Source organism: Manis pentadactyla, chromosome 11 (genome assembly GCF_030020395.1).
Source record: "Manis pentadactyla isolate mManPen7 chromosome 11, mManPen7.hap1, whole genome shotgun sequence".
Taxonomy (NCBI): domain Eukaryota; kingdom Metazoa; phylum Chordata; class Mammalia; order Pholidota; family Manidae; genus Manis; species Manis pentadactyla.
In genome coordinates, this window is record NC_080029.1 from 5,811,208 (window position 1) to 5,836,745 (window position 25,538).

The 25,538-nt window shown below is 43.6% G+C and overlaps 2 protein-coding genes across 11 annotated transcripts in view; one reads left to right on the top strand and one right to left on the bottom strand.

The window, feature by feature from the left end:
• CCNK (cyclin K) overlaps positions 1–2,846 on the bottom strand; it is a 30,069-nt gene extending 27,223 nt beyond the window's left edge. For 4 of the 7 annotated variants that reach the window (XM_036882119.2, XM_036882117.2, XM_036882115.2 and 1 more), the window contains exon 1: positions 2,708–2,838. The gene's annotated coding sequence lies outside the window, so the exon portion shown is untranslated. Of the gene's footprint in view, positions 1–2,707 lie in introns of all 7 variants that reach the window. The other 3 variants (XM_036882116.2, XM_036882111.2, XM_036882113.2) reach the window with 2 other exon arrangements.
• Positions 2,774–25,538, top strand: part of SETD3 (SET domain containing 3, actin N3(tau)-histidine methyltransferase) — a 67,171-nt gene continuing 44,406 nt past the window's right edge. For 2 of the 4 annotated variants that reach the window (XR_005024131.2, XM_036882105.2), the window contains exons 1-6: positions 3,246–3,439; positions 13,245–13,354; positions 15,159–15,251; positions 17,628–17,776; positions 19,718–19,790; positions 20,087–20,343. Coding sequence is in view for 3 of the 4 variants with exons in the window: in XM_036882105.2 (XP_036738000.1) it covers positions 13,252–13,354; positions 15,159–15,251; positions 17,628–17,776; positions 19,718–19,790; positions 20,087–20,343 (675 nt within the window). In the remaining variant the exon portion in view is untranslated. Of the gene's footprint in view, positions 2,977–3,244; positions 3,440–13,244; positions 13,355–15,158; positions 15,252–17,627; positions 17,777–19,717; positions 19,791–20,086; positions 20,344–25,538 lie in introns of those variants that run through there. The other 2 variants (XM_036882108.2, XM_036882107.2) reach the window with 2 other exon arrangements.

The window sequence follows — 25,538 nt, forward strand, 5'->3', positions numbered from 1 at the left end:
ACAGAGAAGACAAGTAGTGATTCTACAACATGTTACTACGTGGATGGACAGTGACTGATGGGGTTTGTGGGGGGGACTTGGTGAAGGGGGAACTCTAGTAAACATAATGTTCTTCATGGTAATTGTAGATTAATGATAACAACAACAAAAAAAAAGTCAAATTTTTAAGAATTCATTTGCTTTAAACAAATATCATGTAAGTATTAAAAAGAATAAAAGATATTAGAGAAGTAAAAAGAAAAAAAATTTAAACTTGGTGATAAAAAAGTGTTAACCAGAGTAAGGGCAAGACCAGAGCTCTGTAGCTTATCTCTGATTTCCCTTCAGTCAGGTATCAACCCATTTATCAATATTTTGCGTTTGGTAATACGAGTAGATATAATTCCATCTAAGCAGACCTTATCCAGTGTACATTCATCTCTTGTGTCTACCAAGATAAGAAGAGAGATTATGTTTAGGGTCGTAAGGAAACCTAAATGGGCTCATGTTCAGCAATTGCGTATACACCACCACAGTTTGGTAAACTTTTAACAAAAGTAAACATGATTTGTGTCACCTGGCCTTTTATGGAAGCTATGCTAGTTTGAGGGAATCCTCCTTTCCTAAGTACTCACAAACTCTTTTTTTGCTCTCCCAACAAGGTTCTAAAATAGATTATTAACAAGTTTTATCATCCAAGAGCCATCTAATTGCTCTCTGCAAGAACTGAAATATTTACCAGACTCCAGTCTTCTATCATTAACTGCACTGTTAGGATTCCTCAGAAAGCTATGAACAATGATTTTACAAACTTATCTACAAGAACTCTGGTATATCACTTAGCTGACCCTAAAAATATGAATTAGATTCAATGCAATTAGATGTTCTCCATAATCCCAATTACCTTGGACTTACTCCTCTTGATCTTGTTTGTCCTTAACCAGTTTTCGCAAAAACAAAAAAGAAAACATTTTTCTTTCTTCTAGACACTCAGTGAATTCATTGCTTTCAAACATAAACTCCTGAAATAAACCACAGTTGACTTCTGAACAACACAACATGGGAGATGAACTGCGTGGGCCCACTCACACACGCATTTTCTTTTCATTAAATAAATTGGACAAATTTTTGGAGATTTGTGACAATTTGAAAAAAATCTTTTCTCCAGCATAGTTTATTGTAAGAATACAGTAGATAATACATATAATGTAAAAAATGTGTTAATGGGTGGTTTATGCTATCAGGAAGGCTTCCCCTCAACTATAGGCTATTAATAGTTAAGCTTTTGGGGAGGCAAAAGTTATCGAATTTTCCACTGAAGGGTGAAAGGGTGCTAGTGTCCCAACCCCATGTTGTTCAAGGGTCAACTGTCATTCATTTGCAGGCCAAAACTATGACCAATTTTTTATGACATTCAACTTTAGAAATGGCATTTAAAACTTAAGGACCTCATTAGCAATTAGAATGTTTCTTCATTGGTTGTTGGTGCAAACTACGTTTTCAAACTGGAATAAAAGTCACACAGACTTTAAGCAAGAATCAACTCAATAGGTCTAGATAATGCATCACAATATAATCAAAATGAGGCAAAGGAAAACAAACCCTAAAACGAGACACCAATGGTACTGCCTCCGGGGGAAAAAAAATTCCTGGTTAACTATTACATTTACAGTCAAAATTACTTAACAGTCAAGCATCCTGAGAACACATACAATGCTAACCAAAATGTCTTATCAATACCACCATGACTATCATCATTCATCTACTCTTCATTCAGCAGTAAGAGCTTACTAAAGGTCACGCGCTGCTCCAGGTGCTGAAGATACAAGAAAGCGCTCTCATTCTAGCAACATCATTCATACAAACCTTTAATCAGCGCCTACAATGGCAAGGCACAGTGCTAGGTATCTCTAAAGAGCGATTTAGAGCGAGAGACACGGGCATTTTCGAGTTCACCTTAACAACCATAAAAGGCTACCCTCAAGTAACTGCTCTTAGAAGTCGTTCCTAACGTCAGATGATTTAGCGAAAGCTCCGTTGAACTGGCAATCAATTCAAATTCAGGGAGCGTTACTGACCGTGCTTTGTGCTGGTAATAGTCTTAAGAGCTTTCAGATAACCTCTAGACTTAGGCCTCAACATTCCAAAGAACAATTCCTTTCGTCAGACACCAAAGAGGGTCGGTAAGACCGTGTGCTGGCAAGAACGAACCTAACCGCGGAAGGGCCTTTTCCTTAATCTTAGACCCATCCTTGTTAGGCGGCTCTTCGGACTCCAAAGCCAGAGTATCCCAGATGTAGAATACCTAAAGTCTCGGGCCTAACCAAGGATGAGACCGTCACACTGAGAAATAACTGGGAAGATGTGAGCAGTGTGCAGTTTTGAGGCTGCGTGCGCGCGCATGTGTAAGACCCCCGCCCCTTTTCTTCACCTAACAGAAAGTCCGCAAACCCAAACCGCCCCCCTCAACTGCGAGGGCCACTACCTGTTCTACCGTCTGCGCCGGCCTCCCTGCCTCGCTCCTGCGCCCCAGACCCTCTCCCGAAGCCCGTCCCGCCGCCCCGCCGTCGCCCGCTAACTTCGATCTGTACCGGGGGGGTGGGGTACAAGAGGCGGAATTCGGGAAGAGAGACTCCGCCAGGGGATGGAAGCAGGTGGTCATACTCTACTCCGACCTCCTGGTAAGCGGGAGCTGAGTAGCGCTGTCCGCGGTCAGTTGGTCACTCACCCCTCGCCTCAGGCAAGCCTCTTAGCGACGTCTCTCCTCGCCGACCGCAGCCATCTTGGAAATGGAATGTCGGGGATGCTACGTCATCGCACTGCGTCAACGACGGAAAACCAGCGACTTGGCGCGGCCTCGCTCTGCCGCCTCCTAACCGTTCTTCCCCTGACCAGCAGCCGGCCCGGTCCCTGGCTGCTTCGGAGACCACAATTGGCTGGACTGCTTCCACGCCCGGCGCTGACTGGAGGAGTGGTGCCGTGGACCCCGCCTCTCAGGTCCGAGTTCCGTTAGCACGTTTGGTTGCTCTCGAATTCCCGATCGCCCTGGGAGGCCAGACCGACGAGATGCGACCCCGGCCGGGCCCACCTCCTGTCAGCTGCGACGACCGACCCGGGGGACGGGCCTGGGAGGAGACTGGCGACTCTTCCCTGGTTTGGGAGCTCTACTTTCTTCTGATTGGTTGACGGGTGGCCCTCCACGCGTCTGAGCCGTGGGCCAATGGGCGATGGCGGCGGCGGTCCTGGGGCGGGGCCCTGGGGCGGGAGCAGCCGGGTTGGGCCGCGGCGGCGGGGCCGTCTCAGGCCGCCGTCCCGCCCCTGCAGTCCGGCTGCCGCTGCCGCCGTTGCCGCCGCCGCCGCCGCCGCCGCCGCAACCACCGCCTGGGGCTTGGTTGAGGCGGACGGTGGGACCGGCCGGAGTGTGGCGCCGCCGCGGCTGCGCGAAGGGGCAAGCGGGCAGGTGAGTGCCGGCGGCCATCCTTCCGCGCGCGCGCCCTCGCCCCCCGGGCGCTGCGAGGCCCCCCACCCGCCCGGCCGGCGCCCTGCGGCAGTGTCCGGCCAGATCTGTGCCGCCGCTCCGGGCGTGGGTGCGGAGGGCGGCGTGTGCCGTATGTCCGGTCGGGAAGGCTGGTGTGGGGCCCGGCGGAGTCGGAGGCGCCGCTCGGCCTTTGCCCTCCGGCCCTGCCGGGCGGGGCGCGCTGTCTGCAGCCCCGTGTGCCCTCGGGCGCCCCACGCTCCGGTCGCTATTACGCCCGCCGGGAGGAGGCGGCAGGTGCAGGGACCTCTGGGCTGCGGTGCCCACCGGGAAGGCCCTCGGCCCTCGGCCCTCGCGGCTCGGCTCTGCGTGCGGCCGGCTCGCGCCCGCGCTTCCTTCCTTCCTCCCGCCGTCAGCGCTGCCGGGGAGGGCTGTGCGGCTTGTGTGTTCCTTTCTCCAAACCTCGGGTCCCGGGGACCGGTCCCTGCTTCTCTCCCTCACTGTCCAGTTATAAAAACAGTCGTTGGAAATAGGTCATTTTCTTCCCACGCGCTCTGGCCGTCTTCCACACGCTCTGTGCCCTACTAGGGAGAAAAATTCAGTGCTTTGGAGTTCGTCGTTCTGGCATTAAACTCATTCTCCTCGTGGCTCCGGCCTGGCGACGCAGCTCTGAGCCCCGCTTCCACTCGGGGAAAAGCCTCCCGTAGGTGACGGGCGCCGCTGCTGCGGGGGCCTCACCTCCGCCGAGTACTGACACCTTGAGGATAGCTTGAATGGTATTGTTTTCCTTTTCCAAATGAAGGCGTTGTTGTTTCAAAAGCCAAAATACTTTTAAAGTATGTGACAGGTTAATTTTGCTTTTAAGAATCCCCGGAGTTAATGTTTCAGCGCTCGGCAATCCATAGCTTGATAGTGGTGGTGGCTGCACAGCGGTGTGAGTTTGTCAAAACTCACCTGGACACCTTCAAGTCAATTTTATCGTGTGTAGTAAATGATAACCTCTCCCTCCCCCGTTTTTTTTTAAATAACCCCACTGTATTTCAAAACTGAACTAGCCAGGAATAATCTTGGAGAGTTTTTTTTTTCCCCCATTTTAAGTGAATGCATTTAGCTGGAGAATATAATAAAATAAAAAGCTGCGTTCCTCTCCACTGTGAAAGTTTGGCAAGACTTGCTTGAACTGTGATACATTGTGTCTATACAGGCTACTATGTATGTAGTCCTTCCTTACCCAAATTAGTCCCCAGGGCTGCTGTGATTGATATTTTGGTAAAATGCCAGCAATTTAAGGAGGTGGTTTTCTGTGGCCCAAGAAAGTGGTTTGTAAGCCGAGTTCTCAAGAGCCACAGAACAGCCTCTTTATTGGGACCCCAAACAACCTCTGTTTTTAGGCTCCTGCTGCCCCTTCCTGTCTGCTCTGTTTTGTATGCACTTAAAATTGCAAGAAAATATCTGACATGGAGCTCTAGTCTGAGAGTAAAATGGTTGCTGCTTCTCATCTCTTCTCCATTATGCTAACATTTCTCAGTGCTTTTTTCCTGGCATAGGAATGAAGTTGGACTTAAAGATTAAAACATTTACACCTGAATGTGGTGTGGAAATGAAAGTTTTGGTTCAGTTCTGTCAGGAATGCAGTAAGACTGTCACTAAGAAAGTAACACTTACTGAGCTGCTCTGTGCAGTGAACTTTTAGGCCACATATTCAGTGATGACCAAACCTTTGCTTTAAAAGCCACTGGAAAATAAGAAAGATGTGAGGGTTGTACTCAAATATCGTTCCACTCTAAAGTTCAACCGTTGGAAAAATTTTTTTTGAGAGCTCACAATAGCATCCTAAAAACTTGGGGCTCTCACATCTAGAAAAGAATGACAAAGACAACAGCTAGAGAAAAGTATCAGGGTTAGCACGAGGCTTGCTTGAAGTAAATATCCAGTAGATAATCATTGAATTCAGTAAAACCAGGTGTGGAATTTTAGTAAAAATTTGTGTAAAAATCTGAGCTGCTAGCTCAGGGTTACTTTGGATTCATTTTTACTGGGTGTCCTTCAGTTTGAGGCTTTCCAGAGCACTTAAAATGTTTGAATATCATGTCTCCTTTTATCTTATCACTAATCTGAAGTAGCTTTTAGAAATGTGACTAATACTGTTACCTTTTTTTGGTGTAGTTTGATGAATACCTTTTACTGGGAGATTGTCTTTAGAAACTCGTTGTCTGTGCCTGGTGCGTTGTCTGTGCCTGGTGCTTCCGTTGGGGGTGTGGAGAAAGAGTTAGAAGCTTGTTTCCTCTACTTGTTCCTCAGTCCTGGGACTGCAGCCATGATTTGGTTTCCTCACAGAGGAATAGGAGCCATTTATTAAGATGACATTAAGCATTTTTAACAGTACATTGACTGTATCTTTATTCTTATGTTACTTTGGAAGTTGCTCGTGGCCAATTTGTTTTCTCAATTAGTACTACATTTGGGCCCATTATTTTATCAGTGAAAAATATTTTAATTTGCTGCATCCTTTTTCTCTTGCTATAGTCACAGAACTGTTTATCTTGGTATTAGTTCATTCTGAGTCATAGTTAACCAGTTAAGAGTATTAGATTAAGGATTCCTTGCTTTGAAATTTTTCCAGTTTTCACTTTAGTTGCATTTACACGTGTATCTTACTTGGCAAAATTGACTTCTGTATATTGGATTTCCTTTTATCTCATTTTTCTACTCATAAAATAGGAGAGGTTAAATGTTTTGATCTGTAAATACTATAATTAAATTACATAACATTTATTCTTAAAGAAAAACTTCTGACAAAATGTTAACACACATATATTTTTCTATTACAAAGGAGTTGAGACTTTTTATTAGGTCACTTAATAGTCTTAGGGAAAAAAAGCTTATTTATCAGAATTGGCAAGATTAGAAGTCCTGCTTTTTTTGTTGTTGTTAAATTCATCCAGTAACTCAAGCCAGAGTTTAGCTCCATAGACCCCATTACCATTTGGGAGTGTCCTCTAGGTTTTGGAAATAAACAGATTGTAAAACAAGAGGTACAGATACAGGTATTGACAGTTTTCAAGTGAAATCAATTTGAAGAAAAGTGATTCCAAATGATTATAAAATTCAAATGCCAAAGTTAAGACTTTGAAACCCTTTCTTAATCAAGTACTTCCAAATAGAAGTTAATTAATAATCAAGATATGTCCAAACACTCTTGGCTGACACTGAAAGACACGTCCAACTCTGAAGTTAAGATTTTGAAAGAGATCTGAGGGATACTGATTGCCAAGCCAAAGTAAAATTTTAATGTTTTACATACATAGCTTCAGTAATGAGGGTGTGGAGGGAGGGAAGGGCAAAAGGGACAGACCAGAAAGAAATGTTTTCCCTGTTTTTTAGAAGGACTAAAGAATTGTCTAGAGAATGTAGATAATTAGGTATCTACATAGAACTCTTGATAAATAAGCAATATTATTTTAGGCTTATTACGTACCTATTTATGACTCTGAGTTTCATGTTCCACTTTTTTTAGGATATAATTCATTAGAACATAACAAGGTCTAAAAAAGTTCTATGACTAAGTGCTTTAAAGGTTTCAATCAGAAAATAGGCATGACTCTTCAATAGCAATAGTTTTCTATTAAGTACAGTTAAGAGAAAGTAAGAATTAGTGTTGAAAGATACTCAGTAAAGTTGCTTCTACTGTAACACATTTACTAATGACTAATAAAGTTTTTCACTTGTTGATTTAATGATTTAGCATTGTTACATGTCATGAACATCTAATTGGTCTCTGCAGTTTTTTGATCCATGACCAGAGTGGCATCACAAAGATCAGTGTTGGGTATGTGGGAATGGGCACAAGCTAATTTGGAAGCTCTGCTCATGGCTCCTGTTTGGGCTGAGGCCACTCCCATGTATTTGAACAAGGCCAGCAAAACGTCTCCATGCTTTAAAAGGCTAAAGATAAAATCTTTACATCGTAGTTTTACTGCTGTAAGGGAATATTGTTACTTTGTATTTCAGAGATGATAACAAACCTTCAGAACCTTTGTAAGTGCTTAGTTTTGAGCTGAATCCATGAAATATTATTATCAGTAAAGTTTTCTTTCAAGATGTGCTGGTGAGGCTCTGCCACCACCGAAGAATCTATCGATAATCTTGCATCAAATTAATCAACCTCTAAACTTAAACTTTCTCATCTGTAAAGGGGGCATAATGTATCTTTATCGATTGTGTAAAATGCTTACCTCAGTTCTGATAAAGTAAATGCTGAAATGCTGAAATTATGAAGATGATCATGTTGGGGACCTGCCATAGGGCCCAGATGTGGCAGGGATGACATAATTTCAGTAGCCTAGAAACACAGTATGACAGTTAGCATGAATAATTGCATTTGGGTTCAAAAACTCAGTTGTTTGATCATTGCAGTGCCTCTATCTTACTGGAGGTCAGTTTATGTAACAAAAGGCTTTAGTTGATTACTGACTTATCCTAAAGGCTATGGGACCCTATCTCACTCATCTTTGCATGACTCAAGAAATGGACACTGAAGGAATGAAGTAATTCCCTTGCTCACTTGGCTGGTAGAAGAGCTAGGGAGGTCTCTTGTGTGTCAGTAAAACCTCTGTGAGTTGTGTTCCAGGAAGGCAATGGTCCTGTTGAACTGTGCCCCTCTCAGAGCACATATGAAGGGTTTTGTTGACTGAGGAAAAAACCTTTCACTGAGGTGTAGTATGCAGAGGTGGTTTGGTCCGCTTTGGAGAGGTAAATCACGAGGGGCCATGTTAGGTCTGGAGAAAAGAAGACTTTGGTGAGTCAGAAAGCTGTCTTCAAAAATGTGAAGGGTGGTTGTTTCTCTTTGAAAGGCAGAATTGGAACAGGTTAAATAGGATGAGGAACTTTCAAACAGTAGTAGGAGCTCTGCCACGGAAGTGAATGCACAGCAGCCGGGGGCCTGTTGTGGGCGAGCAGAGGAGCATCCTCTGCACCGCTGCTCTGTTCCTGTCTCCGGTACTTGGCCGCGGAAGCTGGCCTTGGTGGTGCGTCTCTTATGGGGATGACGCGGCCCCAGGGTGTTCAGACTGGAGTTTCGCGGTGGATGGCAAAGCACTTTGCCAGCCACCACTGCTGTGTAGCGTTAGACACCATTATTTTAAAACTGTTCATGGTTGAGGATTAACACAGAGAACCCCCAAAATCTCTCCAAACCTGATATTCCACAATTCTGGAGTCTTGAACCTTTATTGGAGGAATGTGGGTGGTTTGAAGGTAATTTCTTGGCAGATTACCGCTGTTCCTTCATGCTTAACATTTTTCTATTTTATTTTAAAGAGATATAATAGGAAAGGATTATTCATGATACCAAATGATTATTTGCTTTATGAGGGTTTTTTTTTCAACATCCTTTAAATAGAAGCCTCATTTCAATTTAAGTGTATTTATAACTTAATTCAGCAGTTTAGAACTGAAACTATCCTATATTGAAAAGTCAATCAGAAATGGTTTACGTGTCTCTAAAATTATCGTGTAAATTAGTGGAAAAATAGCAAAAAACATTGTAGCAAGAAACATCTGTTTTTTTTTTTAAATCTAAAATTTGTGTTTATATATCTCTATGTCTTTCTGATGGCCAAATTATTCTGTATAAAGATTAAATTTTACTTACATGAACCTCGTAGGTCTACATTCATCTTGGTACTTAAGTAGCTACTCAGTTGAAGCTAATTCTACCCTCTTGTTTGCCTCCTTGCCTTGACTTGTTGGTATTGAGTTGTGGCACATTAGCACCTCCTTCGATAGAGATTGGACTGATGGGTGCTTAGTCAGCCATTTAAAGTGGTATGAGTTAGTTCGGCTTGACCCTACAACTGGGCCCTGCTACTGTGCAAAGAGAGAACATGTTTGTGATAGGCACTGGTGTCAGTTAACATAGCAAGGACTGTATATTACCATTTTCTGTAGGAGAGAAAACATCACACAGGAGAGAAAAGTGAAATACTTTCCAATTTGGGAGTGCTTCATTTTCCTAAACCATCATCCTTTTAAGTTGTGTATTTAATTTGGAATGTAGTAATCTGATCCTAATGGCCTGCAAAATATTTTAGCGAGATTCTTTTCTTCCTACATAAAGATTAGACAGTTTCTCACACTCCCTTCAAGTACATTTATAGCTGGGTGCCTGAGGTAGGAGGAAACCATAGGATCACTCTCTCTTTCCGTCAATCCATCTGAAAAGCTGGGTCGCTGGATACATTGAAAAACAGATGCTGTGTTAAAGCTAAGGTCTCCTGGATAAATTGCCAAATAAATGTAATCCAAAATGTTTATTCTGGTTATATTTTGTTGAAAGCAATTCAGGAAAAATACAAATATATATCCTTTCCATTTAGAATTAAAACAAAAACACAGCTTAAACTCCATCTCAGTCTGTTCAGGTTCAGTATATGTGAACTGTACTTTGAAAAATGGGTGACATTTCCAGTACCGTCCTTCACTGCCCATCACCCCAGCCAGCCAAGGTCTCTAAATGCACTTTATCTTTTTTCTCCTGATGTATTCATTCCACTATACAGATTATGTGTAAAAGAATCACTTGATTGGTCGTAAGCAGTTGTTGATTATGGGTGCCATTTGCATATTAGTCAAAAGATGGGGATGGCTGTGAGTAGCAGAGGCTGAGGGAGTCTTGGAGGGCTTGGTACGCTGGTTCCCTGGTTGGGGTGGTGGCCATCAGGTGCTGTGCTTCCCTGTGTGTAGTGACCCCTCTGTTTATAAAGGCAAGGTTTGGGTAGAGTGGTGGGGAGGGAGAGTCCCTGGAATGTTGAGACTCCACAGTATCCTTCCCTTGCCTTCATAATAGCCCACGACATGAGTGTACTGATTTTTAAAAAATTACTGTGAATGTAAAGGGGGAAAAAAAGGCAGAGAAATGAATCAGTAAGGGAGGAAAGAGTTGGGGTGAGAGTCTTAATGGGGAGTGGCTTCAGTGACCGGCCTTTGTAGATTACACTCTGTATAGCTGCTCTCTCAGGTGCTAATTTACTGATGTGTTTCAAAGTTTCATCTGTGTTATATTTCTATGCCAATTACTAATTTCTAAAAGCCAGCAGTTACCTGGCTTAAGGAAAAAGAAATCTTGAGAACAACTTGAGCTGTAAGTGTTTGACTACAAAATGTTGCTGCCAGAGGAATCTACTGTGTTTGCAGGTCATTGTGACCAGATGTTTAATAGTCTCATTGGAGCAGGAAGTAGACATTTTCTGGATGTTCCAAGGAGATAGAAACCTTGGCCCTTGGGTAGAGACTTCAGGAATACAGATTTGACCTCACATAAGAACTGCCTGAAGGAAGGAATGCTGTTCCTTAGGAACTCACAGAGCATCCTGTGCCGAGCACCTGCTGCACGCTGAGTTCTGGGCTAGAAGTTGGAGACACAAACAGAAGTAAGACGGGGAGGGTGCCCTCAGGGAGCCTGTTATCTAGGAGGAAAACTGATGCTGGCCCATGTCTTTCAGTGCAGTGGGGTCCGCGGGTAACAGAAGAAGGGAGTATTAGGAAGGGGAAGACTGAGCAGGGTTTTTGGAGAAAGCAAGAGTTAACCAGAGACTCAAGTGTGGTAGGTGAGGGGTGTAGTGGAGGAAGCAGCGGGACAGAGTAGAGGCGTGTGAGGCGCTGGCTGCCACTGGTATTGCTGGTCTCCCAAGTGCTGGGGTGGGGGGGACAGTTTGGGGACAGAGCAGTAGCGGTGGGTTTGGGCAGGGAGGCACATAAGAGACTAGAGTTACTGTCTAAGTAAGAGATGATCAAGCGATGCGTTGGAGCAGGTGGCCTGAGACTCCCAAGGGCGAAGGCACTTGGCAGGACATGGCTGGATGTTGGCTCTGGCAGACCCTCTAGCCTCTAACGCCCTGTGCTTTTCTACTGTATGTTAGCAGAGGCAGGGGGGTTAGTGGCTGAGCACAGGATTTAGGATCAGGCAGATGGGAGTTCCAGTTCTAGCTGTGCCTCTTACCTGGCATGTGACCTTGGACAAAGATGAAGAACTTGACCTTTCTGAGAACTCATCTAAAAGATGAGAATAACATCGCTGATTAGAGGGTCTAGGCAGATTGAATGAGATAGATCTTAGCCCAGGACCTGGCAGAGGTTGAAGTGCTGCATACAGGGTTCCTTCTGCTATTTTAATTAATGATCATTTTCTCAGGACAGGTATCTAAATGCTGAGGAGCCATGGGAGTTGGGGGGATCCTTAAGGGAAGATGTGAAGTGGGGTCAGGAGCTGCGGGCAGAGTGAGGTAGCCTGTTTGGTAGACTGGGTGTCCCCACACTGTGAGGGCCGGTGGAGGAGAGCATGGCTATCTGGGGCTCACTTCCCCCCTGGCTTGCTAAGAAAAGGGGGGTGCCCAGAGGGCCTCAGCAGAGTAACACTCCAGTTGTCTAGAGCCTAAAACAAGCAGGCTTGCCAGCCGGGCTGAGGGGAGAGGCCAGGGCTTCTATGGTTCTCCCCTGCCAAGCTGTGTTTGGGACTGTGATTAAAGTCCTTCCTAAGGGGAAGCACAAGATAGGGAAGAGGATTGAAAGGTACAGACTTCCAATTATAAATTAAGTCATGAGAATGCACTGTGCAGCAGAGGGAGTACAGCTAATAGTATTGTAACAACTTTATATGGTGACAGATGGCAGCTAGCATTATCCTGGTGATCACTTCATAATGTATACAAATGTTGAATCACTATGTTGTATACCTAGAACTAATACTGTATGCCAGCTATACTTCAGAAAAAACCCAAAATACAAAACCACCAAAAACAAAGTCCTTTGCAGACTTATGGGTGGCCTTTGTTATTCTTAGGCAAGGGCAGTGGTCCTCTGCAGAGGTGCCCTCAGGAGGTACAGAGAGGGCCTAAGAGTGTTAGGTATGGAGAGGGTAAAATTTGCTTCTGCTATAGTTTTGTAGGTGAAAAGGAGCAAATTTTTCTTCCAGAGACTACAAAGCAAATTGTTTTTCTCTTGTTTTTATTAAAGTATCATTGATAGACAATCTTACGTTGGTTGCACATATACAACACAGTGTTTTCAACATTCACCTGTTATCAAGTCTTCATCCCCCCCATTGCAGTCACTGTCTATCAACATAATAAGATGTTATGGAGTCATTACTTGTCTTCTCCAAAAGCAGATTGTTTTTCATTTGAGAGCCTCTGTGGATAAAATGAAGGTTCCTGTGGCCAGGATTCTCACCTGGCCCTGGTTGGTTAGCTCACTACACACATGTGGGCAATACGTTGCTATTGACTCTATATAAAGAGCTGTGCCCAGTGGTCTGGGTGACATGGTGGCATGGCTGCAAGGCTGCAGGAGAGCAGAGCAGAGGCTGGAGTGGTGGCAGCGCTGAGGACAGAGGCCCAGAGGACGGCTGTGCAGGACAACTGTGCAGAGAGGCCCAGAGGCAGAGATCAGCTTGCTGCATGCATACTCACTCTGAGTGAATGGGATTTTGGTGATTGACCTGCCACCATGGAAATAAAGTTGGGTATAACCCTTTCAACGTTTTATTGTCATTTCTTTGGTCACACTGAATCCATAGTGAACTTGCCCGGGGCTGAAACCCATTGGCAAGTCAGCCTCCAAATATAATATTTGTTATGCATTTCTTTTTCTGGAAGGGAACTTCAGGATATGGTGCCTATGAGGTAAGATATTAGCATGTCAAGGCTATGCCACTGGCATGCCACATTTTATCACTTGACTTTGTTCTTTGGAAATGTAATGCTTTTCTCTGTCTTTTCTTTTTTCTCTGTAGTCAGAAAATGGGTAAGAAGAGTCGAGTAAAAACACAAAAATCAGGCACTGGTGCTCCAGCAAGTGTGTCCCCGAAGGAAACCTTGAACCTAACCAGTGAGCTGTTGCAGAGTAAGTTACTCTCGGCCTTCCTGCCTTCAGGTGGGGCACGTGCGCTTTCACTGCTCTGCGTCCTGGGTGCTGCCAGGGAGAGTCACTTTGGCGAAGCATGACGGGGTACACACTTGTGTTCACACCCCAGCCTCCTAGCTGTGTGACCTGGGCGAGTTGCAGAACGCCTCTGCCTTACAGTCGCCCGTCTGTAAATGGTGATGCTGGGGCCTTTCAGGACTGTGGAACTATTAATGAGGCTTGTGTGGATTGAATGTAAAACTTCTAAAGCACAGCAACCCAAAACATGTCTTCCCTGGGCTGGTGGGCAAGGATGTGCTCTGCTACTTTTTAACAGTGTGGCCTTGGACAGATTTCTTCATCCCTGAGTCTCGGTGTCCACATGGGTAAATAAAGACTGTAATGAGGACCACATGAGCTACTGCTCGTGAAGGTGTGATAGGGGCTGTACAGCCCAAAATGAGCACGGCGTGCCTGTCAGCCAGCACACCGTTGGAACTCTGTGCCCTGACTAGAGTGGTTCCTTTATTTTCCATAATTCAGTAGTAGTTTTCGAGTTTTCACAAGCTGAAGTGATGAGTTCTTGGTTCAAGGGAATTAGATAGCTATTCAGTGCCTATGCTTGCTTTAGTTACTTAGCATAACCTGGTAACTTCCTTTTTCAATTGTGAATTTAAATTGGGGCTGCTTGTTTCAAAGGTGTGGTCACTCCATTAGCTACATTTAGTTCATTTTCTTTGCCTGTTTATGTTTAGATTATGTGATAGGCTAAACCCCAAATAAAAATTTAGCTTTCTCTCCCGCCCAGAAGCAGGCAGCAACCAAGTCAGGGTCAGGTCCCACTAAAGTGCTTCCGTGGACTCCATCTCCAAGAGCCATGTGGTGTGAGCACTGTGTGCCAACCGCTGCCTGCCTCACTTGCCCACTGGGCTGTAAGCAGTGTGAGGACAGGTTCTTTCTTGTATTGCAGGGCCTCCCCTCCCCTTAGTCGGTATTTGCTTGTGGAAGAATGAAGTAAGTCTGGTTAACCTAAGTAGTTCTGGGTTAGCACAGAGCTACTTTCTGTGGATTATTTACCACATTGACTCTCTTCAGTGGGAGCAGAGGCGGCAGGAAGGCTGGCAGGAGCATGGGAGGGGCTCGCTGTCTAAACCAGGATGGCTGTTCACAAAGGAGTGTGCTGATGATAGGCCAGTGCTGGGTCGCAGCCTCCCAGGCCGAGCGTGGTCTTTGGTTCTGGCCCTGCAGTCGAATCTTAGCAGCTTTTTTAGCAGCAACTGTGCCACCTCTTTTTGTAACTCCCCCAGAGTGCTTAATATAGAGCCCTACACATGGATGTGAAATATTTGTTGACTAATTGTCCTTATGTCCAATTTAACTGGTTCCCCCAGAGAGACATTGTTACGGGGTTTAACTAGAAAGAAACGTCAACTTTAAATATTACCTCCTTTTTACCATCTTGAGGAGTTTTTAGGGAAATGCTTTGCATTTCAGCTCAGCTTTTTAGATTTTCCTGTTTCCAAGTGTATTCTGAGGAAAGCTGATCAGAGCAACAAGAATGAGGTAGATGCACGCTAGGTGCTCACACTCAGGTGCTGGGCCAGAGTTTAATGAGCGGCATTTGAATGGTTTCAGATGCTTTGGTTTATATGCTTTGAAAAGTACACTTGATTTATATTTCTCACCTTTATCATCATGCTGTGGTATCTTTGTCCTTTAGCAATAACAAAACCCAAATCCTGTTCTGAAGATGAAGTGGTGGAGTTGAAAGAAATGTTTGAGTTCTATGGCTTTTCTGTTACAGAATGCAGCAGTCCTGCACCGGGTCCAGGAAAAGAATGGGAGGAGTATGTGCAGATCAGGTCCCTAGTCGAGAAAATTCGAAAAAAACAGAAAGGTAAATCATCTGGAATGATCATCAGACCTTAATCAAGTGGTGTGCAGACTTGGCCTGAGTCTGAAAGGTCTAGGTAGCAGCAGAGGTCTCGGTGCCTCCCGTGCCTCTCTGCGGGGTCGCTAGAAGGGCACCTCGGCGGCAGAGAGGTTGTGTTGGGACACTGCCCTGATCCCTCCCAGCACTGGGATGCTGTTGCCTGCTTTGTGGGGGTAAACGTGTTGCGTTTAGGGAGAAAAAATGAATGTATCTGGGGGCTAAAATGACACCACCTTTATTTAATGAAACAGGTATTGAAATATGCTTTTCCGTATTGTGTTTCTTTTAGAGTTTGAGGTCAGTGCATAATGCTGTGAGTGGGCAGCACATGAATATACTGACTGGTTAGTGTTTCACCAAGATTTATGATGACCTCAAGTAAGAGATGTGGTTTTATTTCCTAAGCTGTGTTTTACAGGGTAAATTCAGCAGACGTCTTAATGATTCTCAGGTTGGTGATGGGGCCAAGTGTCAGTTTAAAAAGCCAATTCAATATACTGATCATTTTTGTCTGCAAAGCAAGAAAGCAGGGATTGGTATGCAGGGCCACGAGGACAGGGGAAGGAGAAACGAAACATGGAGCCTACATTTAAAAGGATGAGAAAAACCTGCTTAGACGCTCTTTTTATTTATTGTTATAAGAGTAAATCAGAAGAGGGTTTGTTTTCTATTTTCTCTGAGAAGCAGTAGTTTTCTTGCTCTCCCATACACCTCTACAAAGGCAGTCTTTAGGTCAGATGGTCTCACACCCCACATGGTGACAGGTGCCTTTCTAACGTGTTCATTTGCATTTCGTGGTAGACTGTGCTGATCCTGGCTCACCAGATCAGGCTGAAAAACGTGTATATATCCCGAGAATCTCTTCTGAGTAGAGGCCGTTTGCTTCACCTGGCCCTAAAGCTAGATCGTTGGTTAGTTCTCCGGAGGTGGGAGCAAGTTGTGTCGGGAACTATCCCCGACACATCAGTCTGTTCCTTTAGGCGGCGTCTGCCCAGCTCATGTGGCCAGCAGTGCGTGGGCAGCCCCTTCACGACTCCAGTTGACTGGTAATTACATCGGGTTCGTGGAGTCCCTGTCCTCTCCCTTTATCTGTCTGAACATAATGGGTTTTCCTGTGCATAGCTTTTCATCTTTTTGAGTATTTCTAACATGCTGAAAAGTCTAGACAATAACATAACGGTGCCTAAGAATCCACTGCCCAAGCCGAATCTACACAAAGTCTTACTGGTTCGAGTTCTTTACTTCCCTCCCACCTCCTGGTCTTCCTGCCCCTCTCTCTGCCCTTTGTTTTGCTTTTGTATTTGTCTCTAAGAAATAAGCTTACGGATAGAGCTGAAGCCCTGTGCTTCCATCTCTTTCCCTTCCTCAGGAAGTTTGTCTTTACTAACAGTGTTTACCTACCATGTGTAAAACCCCATAACAATATATGATAGTAATTGGTGTCTTAGAAATTTACATGAATGGTATCATACCACTTGAATTAAAAAAAACAGTGTTATATTTTATTTCTAGTGATACAGAGATCCAACTCACTTGTCACCCCACAGAATTGTGCAGCAGAGCTTTCTAGTTTGTGCTCAGCCTCACACCTGCCCCCTTGTGCACTCATGTGAGCTGTTGGTTTTGGTTTTCATGAGACTTGTGTTGAGCCGGATGAGCCTGAGAGACTGGCCATTGGGCTTAAAGCGGAAAGCTGCCCTGTCCGTCTGCAGTGTCTCTTCTCACCTAACAGAACCTACCAGCCAATATTCCTGCTTCCTCAGATCACTAAATATTTCTCCATAGCTGACAGGGAGTTGGGGATTTTAATCTGCTTTTCCCATCACTAGTTATGTTCTGTGACTACCTAGTGATTAGGTTTTCTGTTTTCTTTTTTTCCTTGTGATTTCTCCTTTTGCCCATGGGTCATTTAGAAGTATGCTGTTTAATTTCCAAATGTTTGGGGACTTCCAAGATATCTTTCTTTTCTGTTGACTCCTAGTTTAATTATGTTGTTAGAGAACATAGTTTGTATGATTTCAGCCCTTTCCAGTGTATTTAAGAAATTTTTTAACCTATTTATGCTTTCCTTTCTTCCTTTTTATTGAAGAGTAATTGGCTTCCAATATTGTATTAGTGTCAGGTGTACAACATAATTCGATATTTATATACATTATGAAATGGTTACCACAGTAAGTTTAATTACCATCTGTCTCTGGTGATTAGTTTTTGATTTTTTTAAAGATTGAAGCATTATCACTACTTCCAATGTTATGTATGGTCTGTTTATTTTCTGAGAGCAGCTTGAATGGTAAATGCCCTAAAAGTAGCTCTGGTTTTCTAACATATGGATTGCTGTAGGTCTGTCTGTTACTTTTGATGGAAAAAGAGAAGATTACTTTCCTGATCTCATGAAATGGGCCTCTGAAAATGGAGCTTCTGCCGAGGGATTTGAGATGGTTAACTTCAAAGAAGAGGGCTGTGGTTTGAGAGCCACAAGAGATATCAAGGTGAGTTGTTGAACTGCTGGTCTGGAGGGGCTTAGTGTGCTTGGATCGTGGTGCAGTGTGGAGGGCACAGGGTGCGGAGACACGCCTTGGGTTTGTTCTGGGCCTCGTGGGCAAACAGGCAGCGCGCAGCCATGCTCCCTCTCCTCCACAGCAGTCTGCACACTGACCACTGAGGCCCAGTGCTCTAGGCAGCCCCTGCCATCTTGTCCTCCATGGGAGCTGTGTTACTGAGCAAGGACTTGGGGCAAATTCTGATCTCTGTTAGGAGACATGGAGCATGTCTCAGAGGATTTGGGATTTAAATAAAGAGAAGGATGTGGGTGGTTTGGCGGGAGGTCACACAGGACCTTGTTTGTGACAGATTGGATGTGGGATGGAGGATGGACAGTGTCAAGGACATTGAGCAGTTTCCTGGAGTGGCACCTGAGTGGGAACTGAGTGGGCGTACCACCTACTGAAACATAACAGCAGAAAGGGGAACGAGAGTGTGCATTTGCTGGGAGACCAATGCTCTTCTCTCCTCTTGGTCGTTCCTTCCAGGTGCAGGAGCAGCACTGCCTAGAGGCAGAGACAGACATTCTCAGGCTCTGTGCCTCTGCACGAGGGAAGGTGTGACTTAGTTTGAGGATTTTGGGGAGAATGAACCTGTCTTGGTTGCTTGCCTGTCTGCATTTATCCACTGTTCTCTCTCCATCCTAAAAGTTTTACAGAGGCAGACCACACGTGGGGAGGCCTGTGGGGCTCCAGTTCTGCCTGTAACTAGGTGGGGGAGTCTGTCTAATTCTGGGATTCAGTAGGTGATATTTTGGATGACCATCTGTTGTAGTCTTGTGTCTCTTTTGGTTGGTTCAGAACTTGGGTGCAGGAATGGGTGTTATTTATTTGGGCCCCTTCAAACCTCCAGCAACATTTTTGGTCAAATTGTAGTTAACCTTTCATCAATACATTGATAAATTATACACTGGTTTCTTAAATATCTGTTAAATATCTAGTATGTGTGCTTGTTATTACACCAGGCTTAACAAAAAACTAAGATCTCTTTCTTCATGCTGCTTATAATCTGTGGTAAGGGACAAGACACACATAAAAATAATTCAGGTCACAGAGGTTGGTAAAAGGCAGGAGTTCTTCCCTCTTATCAGAGGAGATGCATCATTTGTGTGAGTGCTGCCCGGACATCGTAGCTGTGGTCTGTCTTCAGTATGTGCATGTTTTTTTGTGTAAGCTTTACTGAGATAATTGAAATACAAAAGATTGTACATGTTTGATCTATACATTTTGGTGAGTTTGGACATAATGAGGACACTTGTGGTGCCAGCACCATAGGCCGGCCACTACTGTGTGTGTGTTTTAAGCAGGATAGACATACATAGGACATACCGAAACATCTCCTATTGTTAAAATATGAGATAATTCTTTGGGGAAGAAAATTAGCCAAAATATGTTTTTGGGCTTGCGTTTTTGCTGGTTACTAGGTGCTTTAAAGACAAGCATGTGGAGGAAGGGCTGTTACTCTGGCTTCAAAAATTCAATAGCAGGGTCATTTATGTTGGCAAATTAGGGTTTTTGTTGGAGGTAGAAATGTTTTGTTTTGAGAATTTAAAAATACAAGTACAGCAAAGAATAACTAGTTTTGTACTTTGCCCCAAATTACTATATTTGCTTCAAATTAAAGTTGAAAGCCCTATTTTTAATTTCTTCTCAGTATACCTAGTTTTTCTGTTGGAAACAGGATTTTAAACTGTGCTTCTACTCATTTAACTATACCATAAATGTTTACATATAAAAATACACTTGATAATTAGTAACGAAGAAATGAAATGCTAATGTACACCTTAAACTGTATTTCTTGCGTGATTGGATTTCTAACCATAGTACTTGGATTGAGGATTGTAACCGTGTTTCGATGACTCTGCTGTTTTCTTATGTTTTTCTTCCTAGGCAGAAGAATTATTTTTATGGGTTCCACGAAAATTACTAATGACTGTTGAATCTGCTAAAAATTCAGTGTTGGGTGAGAATAATTTCTGACTGTTCAAGGCAAAGTGCAAATGACAAAAATATGTAAGATTTATTTTGTGGAGCTAAGCACCATATTTGGTTGTTTTCTCAACTAGTGAAATACTCTCCTACATCTATGTCATGTCTTCGGTGCTTGTAATCTGATGTAGTAGGATGTCAAAAGAAAGGTGCATGTTACTTTAAATGTTACAGACTTTTCAGTTATTTCTTAACTTTAATGCATATTTTGAGTGAATACTTTTTGAAGTAGTTATGGAACTCACGCTGTTAACTTCTGGGTTAATTCAGGGCCCTTATATTCTCAAGACCGAATTCTTCAAGCCATGGGAAACATCACGCTGGCCTTTCATCTACTGTGTGAGCGAGCCGACCCTAACTCTTTCTGGCAGCCCTACATTCAGACCCTGCCCTGCGAGTACGACACACCTCTCTACTTTGAAGAAGATGAAGTTCGGCATCTTCAGTCAACACAAGCAGTGCATGATGTCTTCAGCCAGTATAAGAACACAGCTCGGCAGTATGCCTATTTCTACAAAGTCATCCAGGTGAGCAGCTGGTGACTGCATAAATGTGCCACTTGACATCTTATTTAGGGTGCTTAACAGTTTGCTTTTTAAGTTAAAAGGCATTCTAATTCTAGTCTGCTATTTCTGTTTTTACAGAAATATCACTGAAATATGGTTTGATGTACCTGACTTCATCAGTGTTCAGTGTTACTGTAAGCAGCAGTTATGAAAGTCACTAAGTTATGAAAGATTTTCTGAAATAAAAAATTGCAATGAAATTTTAGAAGCTATAAAATGTATCTAATTAAAAAAGGTGTGCCATGTACAAATTTTCCAAGGAAATGAAAGTTCATATGTGGGTTCATAAATACACACACACATACACATGTGTGTGTATGTGTGTGTGTGGTAAAATACAATTCATTTACTAAATTCTAATACTGAGTTCTTATATCTTTCCGAGTATACTGTGTATTACTTTTAATTCGTGCTAAGTAAAAGTCATAAACATCTGTACAGCTGTGAGCATGGGAATTACATCTGATTACTCCTTTCTGTGCTGTGGTGCTTCAGCCAGCATTATCTCTGCTTTCCAGTTGCACAGCAGTTAGATGGTGCTCGTTTCCTCCAGGGCTGAGAGAGGGGCAGCGTCTTTGCCTCCTGAGTCTCCCCTTTCCCAGTTGCTCAGGAGTCAGCTCCTGGGCTGCTCTACCAGGTATGTGGTAAAGCACAGCCCTAAGCGTGCATAGCCCAAAAATGTCAGTAGTGCTGAGGATGAGAAACGCTGTGTATATATATATATAGAAACAAATAATCTCAAATGCCTACATGATTCCAAATATCACTATCATTCCCTTCTAATGATTGATTGCCTGGGGCCTGACTGACACTGGTCACTGGTCACTGTACCTCCATGTCAGAAAGTCTTCTCATTAGCTCATTTCACAGCCTTCCTGGCTTTAGCCACCTGGTGTGGTTAAGAGAACGTATTTTAAAGTGCATTCTTGCTTGTTGTCATTTAACAAACATCACTTATTTTTAACAACCTACAAATATAAAATCATTTTTGGAGTCATTTGACCTGTTAAGGATATAAAAATGGGAACCAACATAGAAAAAAAATCTAAGCATAAAATTTAAATTACTTTTTACAAACTAGTGCAGATTTGGATGAGTTACTGAGTTGAGATCCTTGGAATTGCATTTTGAAAGTGAACTCCATGTGCTGGGGTGTCATCCCTTGTCCATATTAGCTGGGGACAGTTTAATCAGGAAGGGGGCATTTGAATGAAGGAGGGAAAGGAGCACAGTCCTGAGTGTGATTCAAGGGAGGGTTGAAGCAGCGATGGGATAAGCAGCCATGGCCAAGAGAGAGGCCAGTGGCTGTGCTGAAAAAACTCAATCTTTGTAGTAAGACAAACCTGAGTTGAAATCCTAATTCCACATCTTACTTGCTATTTAAATATAATTTGGAATTAGTTGCTATACCCCTCTCTGTTTTCTGATCTGTAAGATAAAAATATGAGACTCATTTTTCAGTATAGCTGTTGGCAGCCCGTGTGGGGTTGGATTTTATGTTTGCTGTGGTTTTAAAATCATGTTAATGGCTTACCATCAAGTCATAGTGGCATTGTAGGAAAACCGCCCAGTTTCCCCTGTGAGCCTTTATGCCATACCATGTGTCCCTGGGGCACCCACATTCCTGGGGAGAAGCACAGCTTTGCACGTAGTAAACACTGTTATCCCAACATTGTGATTGGGTTAGGGGTGGTTCTTTTTCAGAAGAAGGAAAAGTGACAGTCATTTAACATTAATAAAAATAGGCTGTTAGAAGGGAATCATTATAAATTGAAAATGCATCATAATGAGGTTTTGTAGAAAATGTCCTAATCAGTGGTTTAATATGAGTGCCTGTTGGAATAGGAGCTACAGGCGGCCTGCAATGAGATGCACTGCCGTGACAGCCAGGAGGGTAGAGGCCAAGGAGTGGAAGGTTTTTGCATAAGGATTCATGATAACAGAAAACCGTTTTAAGCAAAAATTATCTTTTTAAAAATCATATTTTGATTCTAGCTGTTTTTCTGGTTTTAGAATGTTCTCATTGGTTGCAGAAGTCTTTAGTAGTTGAGAGCAAACACAAATGTTACTACTGTACTCTTGTTTATTAGTGGCATGTTTTCTCACCTCGGTGCCAAACCAGATCTCTTTCTCAGGCTTTTCCAGGGTCGCATTCTGGGCTTTTGCTCTTTCTTGGTAGGTTGTTATCACTCAGGTGGAGTGAGTGAGTAGCATGTCATCAGTTCATATTTAACATTCCCATTACAGTGACATGCCCCTATGTGATTTCTGGCTCTTAATCTCTTTCAGTGTCATGGGAACCCTCTCCCCAGAGAAATGTGATGTGCACTGTATCAAACACTTGCATACCATTTGCGAAATCCAAATTTCCTATCCCGATTTGCAGTTTTTAGTTGACTTCCCACTGAAATTCATTTTCCTGGGGCCTGTACCAGCCGTCTGCCTAATCTGAAATCCGTTATTTTTCTTCTGAGCTGACTGAGGCTTGAAGGGCTGCCGGCCATGGCTCTTGGTCACGCTCTCCCGGTGTGCCCACAGTGTGACAGTAAGCACGATTTGGTTCCATGTGTCTGTGGTGGAGATCCCAGTCCCTGGGAGAGGGGCACAGAAAAGCATTGTAGTTCAGCCTTACATCTGGCTTCAGGCTTTAGAGTGTTTATTCTAAAAGAAAAGCAGTGCTAGTACTAACTTCTAGTGATTATAAATTCCTTCAGGTAGATTTCTCTGTATTGCATTTTTTAATTTTCAAGTGTTTCTTGCTCTCTCTTTGGTTATTCTTTCCTAAAAAATCAAAAAATAATTTCCTGTGCTCTTTTCTTCAGCATATTTTCTTGGTCAGGGGCTTTTTATTGTGGCCACCTGTTAGCTCAGAACTTTTAACTTGTAGCTTTACAGGGTTTAAGTCTTGGCCTCTGCTTATCCTTATATAGTAGGGGCTTGGCCTTTATGGTCTTATAAGTTTTTTTTCATTGTGTTCTTTTTGAGGTATTCAGTGTGTCCTTTAGCTTTTCAACAAATGACAATATGTGATAAGAAGCCTCAAACTCAAGGGATTTAGAGAGCATACCTTGTGTTAAGATATGGCACCTGCTGGTGAAACATTACACTGCAGCTTAATGGTTGAGAAATGTCAACACCCAAACTCAAGACTAAATTTAGATGTCGTGGCTCAGCCAAATGCTGGAAAAGGCTTGTGTGGATTGAGAAACCTAAGCGGTGGTAAAATTTCTTCCAATTTGTGAAATGGGGTTCAGGGAAGAAGAGAGGGGTAAGGTGGAAGCCAGGACCTGGCATATAAAACTGTTGCAGTTTTAAACCTATAAAAGTATACTTTTAGAGCAGGACACTCCAAAATTCAGCTCCAAATTGGAACTTTTGCATGGAAACATATGACTAGTTTTGTGATAGAAATCAGTGAAGAAATAGGATTTGGCTTGAACCCAGCTCTGAAGCAGTGTAATTGCATGAACGTGAAGTGAATCTTACCAAATTTGACTTAACACAGATGAATGATAGTCCAAATATTTCTCACCCATGTCAATGAAAGAGAAATGAACAAATCCTATGAATGAACTGTTCATTTAATTGATAGTGTCCTTAGGTGGACCAGGCATTGCCCTGTGGGATGCCAGCTTGTCCTGAGGTTAACAGTGTCATTTCCCTGTGTTGTTGATCTCGAATATGTTCTTTTAAGTAAATGCAAGTATACAGGTTTGCTACCATAGAGGCATATTTATAAAATAACTATTTTCTGTTGATCCTGTGATCGCATGATTTGTTCTACCTCACTTGGATTTGCTCTTATGTGTTGGTTGAAGAGTTGAGAGGTGCAGGAAAAGGGATGTTAGGTGCAGAAACTCATTTGCACATAAACTGCCATGAATCTTGTTTCAAGACAAGCAAGACTTCTGCCTTCCTGTGTTGCTGTAAGCTTCCACTTTTCCTGTCTTACACTCGAGGATGGAAAAGGCAGTCTTAAGTTGGCTGTCTTCCTTGAACAGGCAATGTTGCGTACCTAGCCAGGGCTGTGGCAGGAGATTTGAGCAGCCGCACTCACAACTTGCTGGAAACAGGGCCTGCCCAGAGGCGGAGAAGGATGGCACTTCTGGCTCTTGGCCTCCTGTGGCAGTTGTGGCTAAATACAAACAGTTGCTTCTCCCATTTCTCAGTGTTCTGCTTGTCTGTGACAGCCACACAAGAACAGCATAATATGTGAATTGGCAGTGATAGATTTAGCTTGTGCTTTCCTAAAACTCGCTTGTACGTATAGAAATCTGATCATACAGAAGGCCTTAAGGAAAGAGCAACAGATAAAAGTAAAAACCACTGGGCATAGTTTACTTAAAGATCCCAACACCCTGAAACTCTCAGGTGATATGCGTCAACATCTAAAGCTGTCTGTAGACATGTGTAGCCCCGCGCACTGTGCGGGAGAATGTGCACACACATTTGGTGACGTTGTGACGGGCGCTGCTGAGCTTGTGCAGAGGTGGTATTCCTCATGGCCTCTCTCAGGTGGCAGGGGCTCTGCTTGCTCACCTTCTCTGCCGTTGGTCCGTCTCCCACCTGGAAACCAATACTTTTTTTTTTTATCCTTCCCAGATAAACTAGCCCATCACCACCTTCTCCTGACCCTAGATTTACTACTCTTCATGTTTTTAATCCATTTTCTCTTGACTGTTTAATTAATTAATTAATTCAACTAATAATGTTGAGTGTTTTTTAAGTGTGTGAGTGCCTGCACCTGGAATAGCGACTAGCATCTCTAGAGAAACAATGAGTTTTTTTCTTTTTCTTTTGAAATAATTTCTTAGAGCTACAAAAAAGTTGCAAACATAGTACAAAGTTGAAAGCACAGCCATGGGTGGGCACTGCTTCCTAGATACCATTCTCCTGCCCCTCTTCCCACTTAAGGTTTCCCCTGGAGGCATACGTGTTCCATAGGTGACATTTTTGTTCTGAGCCAGCTTCATGTCTGTGTCACATCTGTGAGTAGCTGCAGAAGTGAAGGGGGAAGGAGCAGTTAGGGGAGAGGCTGAGGGTCTAGTGGGCTGCCTGAGGCCGGAGGTGCTGGGCTAGTGAGCAGCGAATCCAGAGCTAGGCCTCGCTTCCGCAGTGATGGCCCAGGGGAGGGGTCACTCAGTGTCCAGGGAAAG